At 39.8% G+C, this 7,501-nt stretch overlaps 1 protein-coding gene across 1 annotated transcript; it reads right to left on the bottom strand.

Moving 5' to 3' along the window:
* Positions 1-3,288: 3,288 nt before the first annotated feature.
* Positions 3,289-4,729, bottom strand: LOC136272227 (uncharacterized). Its single transcript, XM_066073461.1, has 3 exons — positions 4,032-4,729; positions 3,755-3,895; positions 3,289-3,667 (listed from the first exon to the last, which is right to left on the bottom strand). The coding sequence occupies exons 1-3, from the start codon at positions 4,727-4,729 to the stop codon at positions 3,289-3,291; spliced, it is 1,218 nt and encodes a 405-aa protein (XP_065929533.1).
* Positions 4,730-7,501: the final 2,772 nt, after the last annotated feature.

Below are 7,501 nucleotides of genomic sequence, written 5' to 3'. Positions count from 1 at the left end.
TCCAGTCCCCTTGCCATCCAGTATTAGGACAGTCAACGTTTGATCTTTACAATATAGGTGCTGTTGCTGTCGATAGACCAGTTATTGCAACAAGTACTAGCCCTGACGAGGAGTGAGAATACGCCTTTTATCTGAGAAATGTTTTGAGGTTTTACTCGTAAAGTGCTTAAGATTGCCTTCATGGTGAATTTGACACCTTTAAACTTGCTCTGTAGTTCAATAAGAAAAATGTCCTTGTTATCAGTCCATGCCCTATGGCCCTGTCCCGCGAAGTTGTATGGCTTTGGAGCTCGATCAAACTGCTCGTTTTCTCTCGTTGAAAGCTTTTGTTGCCTGGATGCCGTTGGTTGAATTGTTCGTGACGCATGCTATACCCATGAAGCGCCGTGATGGTTACAGGCAAGTCCATTTCGTCCCGAGTGGTTAGGTCTGGGACCCCGGTTGACGATGGGGGCACTACTGGTGGAGTCTGTTAGAATTTCGTAACTCGCTTTCCAGCTTCATTCTTACTTCTTCGCCAAGTTAAGCCTTTGGAACTTATGCCCCTTAGTCTCGTGTCTGACCTATTGCAAATTGAGCAAGAGAACTCGATGATGTCTTTCTTGTGATTAGCAACTATGTGCTGAACAAGCTTTCGACGATGGGAAACTCGCCTCTGACGTATATGGAATGTTCCTGATTTCTAGTGATTACTTAACACATAAAATTTCTTGATTCTGAAAAATATTTCTAATATGCTACATGAGCTGCCTTTTTTAAAGTGCCATATGTATACTTAATCTGAAATCAAATTATTCTGTGACTTGTTTAAAATCAAACTTATCTCGAGTAGTCACAATGCCAACCTTCAATATAATAAAAGCAAACGTTTTTGTTAAGTCATCTAGAAAAACTGATGTAGTGTAAGGTACGTGATATTGGATAAGAAGAAGAATGGTCATCAAACTACTCTTTTGTGATTGGCTGATGGAAAAACTGTGGTAAACTTGTGACTGAACAGTTGCAAACTTTCAGTCTATTAGATTTTAGTTATTGGCAGTGGCCAGCATAAACTTAAGACAGGAATTCGATCTAATTCTCTCGCAAATTGGTACAACTGAATTCTTGCTACAATAAACCAAAACAATTGTTCTAGTATGAGCTTCATACTGGGAAACTTTAGACAGGTTGATCGTGTCTAGAAGAAAACAAGTCGATATTTGCTGAGACTTACATTTTTATTCTTTGTGCGGCCTTACATTTTTATTCTTTTGTTTCCCAGCTGTTAGAAAAGGATTTTGCTGGTCGTTATTTTCTTAGATTGTAAACTCTGGAACTACCAGATTTTGACGATGCTTTTTAGTTTCAGAACTTATGTCTTTAGTGCTGGCGTATTTGGCTAATGTCGATGAAGGACAACTATCAACGCCAACAATTATATTTGCAAGGAAGAAAATGGCAATGCTTTCTTGTCCTGATCCGGAAAGACAAAAATATGATAATTTGCATCTTAATTTATGATGGTTGTGGTGCAATCATCAAATCTCACCACGGCCTCTGTTATCTTTTTTATGGTGTCTATCAATTTTTGTTACATGAATCTGTTGTCTTTTTAATAATTTTGTTAAGGAAACTAAAATGTTCAAACGAAAAAATCTGAAATATAAAAATGCTAGGGTTTAAATATTAACCTGAAAGGAAACAGGGGTTTTGCCCATGAAGTTGGTTGGTCTATTTGGTATTTCATCAATGGTAAGGCGATGATCTAAATCTGGGAAATTACTGTGTAAAGAAATTGATTGGTGTGTAGGAAATGCCCTTGAAACATAACAGTGTTGACATTGTAATGAGTCAGAATAACCCTTAATTCCAGCAAAAATCAATCGCATAGCAAACTTTAAACTTAATATATGTAAAGATACAAAAATACAACTTACACTAATAATCCTAACTAAAGAGTGTCCGTTACAATCTGCCGAACGGATCAAATCACAATGTCCCAGTAAGTAGATAATTGTTCTCAGTTTAATGTCTTCGAACGAGAGACTCTGATGAGCACTGTTTACAGGTTATTTAAACTAAAATATAAATGTAGCAAATTCTAGAAATTATATGTACAAGAAGTTACACGAATTACCTGGACACTCAAGAATAATCTAGAAAGAATAACTGACCACCCCAGAATATTCTATTATTCAAACCTACTATATATAACATCATCTGCGAACAGTTGACTTATGTTTTGCAATGTTAAAAATGGTCACAAAAACATGCTTTATTTGAAGATGTGTAAATATTGTCTATCATAATCGTTTATCTCTTCCTTCAAAAATATTACTGGTATATATGAGCGGTTATCTTGTTCTGAAAATAACTCTCTTAATTCTGAACACCGCTCATAAATAGGCACTGTATCGAGTATATAAACATTTCCGATTTTGTTACATCCGCAACTCGTGGCTTTCCTTGATTTTTATAGATTGCTAATTTTCTGTTTTATGAGAGTGTTATAATGCATTGAAATGTTTGTTTGATGTTGGTTGTATCTTGTCTTGAAAAAAATGCGTAAATTTTGACTTTTTCGCGATGGAGTAAGGAGTAACTTTAAATAATTAATGTTGGTAATGGTATATTTGTTAATATTAATTAGAAGAAACGAGTTATAGAAAGATTTTAAAACCTATTTGTTGTGAATTTTAAAAAAACCAAACATTCCATTTTTTTTTTAGATATACAGATCCATGTATTTGAAACTTTTATTTTTCATTGAAACACAGGCGATCCATACATAATGAAATATTGTACAATATCATGTATATTGGCAAGTACCGAGAGTAATTTTTCGATTTAATATTAACAGATTAAAAAGTAGTACCAATCAAAACTTTATTTTTTTTCAAATGGGGTGCCTGGTGTTGAGTCTGTGGTGATTGAAGTTATTCGTTGATTCTGTGCATTTAAACAAGTACAGTATGACATTTATAAGTTTGAAGTTCGGTTTCAAATGGGCACTTCCGATACTTTCAACCATCCCCTCCAGTTGGGCAACTATGTTCTTGCGGATTTTCGTCACCCATGGACGCATCTTTGAACCAAGGTACTTTATGCAGCCATCCAGGGGGATGACAGGGACTGTTTCACCCTTTATAGCTACCTTGGTTTTTGTGCTGTTCACTGTGTAGCTTCTACTCCCACATGGAGTGATGCAAAAGGTTGCAGACATTTTGATGTTTTGCCTCATTCCTGTCTCGCAACAAAACTTTTCTACCAATGCTAGGTTTACATTCATTTCGTCGGGACTTTCAGTCATCAGAGGGTTGTCATCTGCATAGCATAGTGACTCAATACGGCCACCCTCTTCGGGTCCAAACTTATTGCCATTGTTCTGTCTACCAATGATCTCTGACAAGGGATCCATCGCTTATTGAATAGCAGTGGTGACAGAGGATCTCCTCGCTTGACTCCACGGGTCATCGGGATTTCTCCCGTCTGCCCAGCGTCAGTTTGAAACACCGTCGAAGCCCCATTGTAAAGATCAGCAACGATGTCTATGGAGTGTTCTGGAGACCCAAATCGCCTCAGCCTAGCAATAAAGTGCTTATGCGACACCGTGTCGAAGGCCTTAACGAGGTCCAGGAATGTTAAACAGAGCTCTCGTCTCTCTTTCTTGGCGTGGTTTATTATCTCGCTTAGTACGAAGGAGTTTTCGGAGCACCCGCTTGCGGCTATAAAACCCCTCTGTTATAAGTTTAGGGCACAACTATCTAACACTCGCCTTGCCAACAGGCTAGTGTATAGCCGAAACATGGACGACGAAATTGTCAGGGGCCGCCAGTTGTTGACGTCCTCCAGGCCCTCGTTACCTTTGGGTAGCAGAATGCTCCTATTCCCCTTGAATATCTCTGGGACCTTCTTTCTATACAAAAACGAGTTAAATAGATTCACCAAAATTTGGCCCTTGGGGTCTTTTGCTATTACAGTTCTTAGCTCGATTTCATCTGGCCCCGCTGCTGAGTCCTTCTTGGCTCGTTTGAATGCCGCACGGATTTCACCCGTGGTCGACTTGATCAGCTGGTGGATACGAACTCAAATCCACTTCTTGTGATACTCCCCCAAACCGCTCCATGTAGGTGGCATCTACAAGAGTGGGGTCTAGTTCACATTTACTTCCAGTCTGTTTTCCATCTAGTAGCAGAGAAGTCAGCGCCTTTTTATCTTTCCGATACAGTTGCTGGTGCTTCCTGTACATATCGGCCTTCTGGCTAGCCCGTTTTACCGACCGGTCTGCCAGAAGCCCTAGCACTGCCTCCTTGACGTTTCTTCGAGCTGCCCTTGCGAACAGGGCTAGCAAAGAGCCGCGCAATTTTGTCAAGGAGTGATGAATAACAACTCTCCGAGTCTTCCCCTCCACGAGACGCAAGAGTACTTCACCGACAAGTGATCCGCCCTCTAGATTAATTTCGGCCAGCCAGTCCTCGATACTGGGGCCCTGTTGCAAACCTCGAGTCGGTGTCGCAGTTTGCTCCGTGGCAGATTTCTCTTTCACGGGCGGTCTAGCTCGCTGGGCAGTCATCGCCAGAGCGCGCCTTTTGTCTCGTATTAGTTTCTGGGTCTTGCTCTTCAAGTGCTCAAAGATAGCCTTGTTTATGAATTTTACACCCTCGAATTTGCTCTCTAGTTCGAGGAGCAGGCCTACCTCTTCATCAGTCCACCTTCTGTTGCCGTGTGTAGCAGAAGAGGATGCGGCCATGGGATTAGAGCTGGGTTGAGCTGCTCGTTTTCGCTCGATGTCAGCTTTCGCTGCTTGGATTCGCCGTTCGTTTGACAGACAAGGATGTCTATGTCGGATGTGCTAGCCGAGACCGGACTTTGATCTGAATTTTTCGTGACACTCACTTCACTCATGGAGCGCCGCGATAGTCACAGGCAGATCATTGTCGTCCCGGGTAGTTAATTCTGGGTCCCCGGTTGTTAGTGGGACACTACTAGCGGCTTCTGAGTCCGTGATATTTTCGAGACTGACGTAGATGTTTCTCGCATCACCGATGGTCTCAGGCACAGACTCTCCGCGCTTACCAGCTCCAGTCCTAATTCCCCGCCCAGTTAGGCCTTTAGAGCAAATGCCATAATGAATGGCGATGCCCTTAAGTTTTGGATTCGATTTGTTGCACAGTGAGAAAGCGAATTGAATGAAGTCGTCCTTGTGTTTGGCCCCCATGTGCTCAACAAGCTTTTGTGGAGACTCCATGATTTCCCAACAAGCGGAGCACTTGTGGGGACTGAACGGGTACTTTATTGTAAGCATCCCGCCTTTCGTTTCTTTTGTAACATCGTGCATCTCATCCGCAACCCGGCCATCTATAGTGCCTTCGGAGCCCACCCCATACATATGGCCATCCTCAGGCGTCTCAATCCCCAGTGACGGAACATCTGTTGGGTCGCAACCCAAAGACGAACCCAACCTCGAGACATTGACTCGGAAGCCATCGACGAAGAAGTAATTCCGTTCGAGCACTATAGTAGGGAACCGCCCATTAACACACTCGATCATGCCATGATCGGTGGTATATAAGTTTGTCAAAGCCGTGGACAATGATCTTACTGGTAGAACACCAGAAGATCCTGTCTGGTGCCGCTTGGCCCGCCAGACCCATTGGATGTCGTCGCAGCGCCGGGAAGTCCGCGGACAACCCTTTTGCCTAGTCTTAACACTAGGCTTCGCAGTAAAGATTCGCTGAAGATTCGTTGACATATTGCATACCATGTTTGCTGCTGTTTGAATAGAATTTGGTTTCACTTGAGATGACACGTTCATGACAAGCTACTCGGCTTAAGCACCAATCGTCGAGGTATCTATTCTTTGCTTAAGCGACACGTAGCTTTTTTGGCGATGGAGTAATGAGTAACGTTAAATAATTAATGTTGGTAATAGTATATTTATTAATATTAATTAGAAGAAATGAGTTAAAGAAAGATTTTAAAACCTATTTGTTGTGAATTAATAAAACCAAACATTTCATTTTTTTTTACATATACATGTATTAGAAACCTGCCCAAAATAATAATAAAACAAAGAAGTAAAACTTATGATCTTATAGAACACTATAAATAGAACAGGTGAAACGAAAAGCAGGTAATTATTAACAAGCAACTTTTCGATAAGGTTTGTACGACTGTCTTTGGCTGTATCTTCGACGTTTATTTTTCATTTAAACACAGGCGATCCTTACATACATTTTTCGTGTGTGAAAAGAGTTGGAAGATTATTTATTGCAGGGCGAAAGGTAGTAACAAGTTGAACCCTGATTTTTATATTTCTCTTCGTATTGCAAAAGGTTTTTCTGTCTTTCGTTACAACCCCATCAATTGCACAGATATACTTAAAATATGTTTAAAGAATGGGAAGATTATTTATTGCAGGCTGAAAGGTAGTTACAAGTGGAACCCCTGCTTTTGTATGTTTGCTCTTCGACCTGCAAACGGTTTTCCTGTCTTTCGTTATAGCCTCATCAAATGGACTTTCAATGTCCTACTCTGTTCTTCAAAGATTTCATCAGAAGAACAGACCCGTCTGATTCGGGTTGTTACTTCTTTAGTATTTCCACTGAAAGTATTGTTATGGGTCAGGATAACCCTAAATTCTAGAAGAGATCAATTGCAAAGATTTAACTTTAAACTGAATAAATTATTTACAGTAATATATGTATAAATACAAATATACAACTTATACAAAGAATCCTAATATAAGAGTGTCCGTACAATCTGCTGAATAGATTTCACAATATCATATTAAGTAGATAACTGTCTAAATGATATTTTCTCTTCATACTCATGAATGTCTGCACAAAAAACATTTGATACCTGGAGAGAGGATAGCTAGAGTCTCCAAATAAAATTACATTATATTTACCTGCATTAAAAAAATTTCTCATGATGGTTCATAAGTATACAGTAAAATTTTATAATTGATTGCTTAATTTACAGGTTTAGTCGTATTTAGATTTTGCTGGTAGAACACCAGAAGATCCTGTCTGGTGCCGCTTGGCCAGCCAAACCATTGGATAGCGTCGCAGCGCCGGGAAGTCCACGGACAACCCTTTTGCCTACTCTTAATAGCAGGCTTCGCAGTCAGAAATTGCTTGGAGTTTGCTGACATGTTGCATACAATGTTTGCTGCGGTTTGAATACAATTTGGTTTCACTTGAGATGACACGTTCATGACAAGCTACTCGGCTTAAGCACCAATCGTCGAGGTATCTATTCTGTGCTTAAAGCGACACGTAGCTTTTTTGGCGATGGAGTAATAAGTAACGTTAAATAATTAATGTTGGTAATAGTATATTTATTAATATTAATTAGAAGAAACGAGTTAAAGAAAGATTTTAAAACCTATTTGTAGTGAATTAAAAAAAACCAAACATTTCATTTTTTTTTTTACATATACAGATACATGTATTAGAAACTTACCCAAAATAATAATAAAACAAAAAAGTAAAACTTATGATCTTATAGAACACTATAA

This window comes from Magallana gigas, chromosome 10, assembly GCF_963853765.1.
Source record: "Magallana gigas chromosome 10, xbMagGiga1.1, whole genome shotgun sequence".
Lineage (NCBI taxonomy): Eukaryota > Metazoa > Mollusca > Bivalvia > Ostreida > Ostreidae > Magallana > Magallana gigas.
Note: the sequence above shows the minus strand (reverse complement) of the source record. Positions and strands in the feature narration are given on the sequence as shown.

Bases quoted from the DNA above. Each gene is read 5' to 3' on its own strand.
- LOC136272227 (XM_066073461.1), bottom strand. From the start codon at position 4,729: ATGGCCGCATCCTCTTCTGCTACACACGGCAACAGAAGGTGGACTGAT. The intron at 3,896-4,031 runs GTGAAATCCGTG...GTTTTTGTATAG, and splicing joins GCTGATCAAGTCGACCACGG to AAAGAAGGTCCCAGAGATAT. The intron at 3,668-3,754 runs GCGAGTGTTAGA...CTTCGTACTAAG, and splicing joins TACACTAGCCTGTTGGCAAG to CGAGATAATAAACCACGCCA.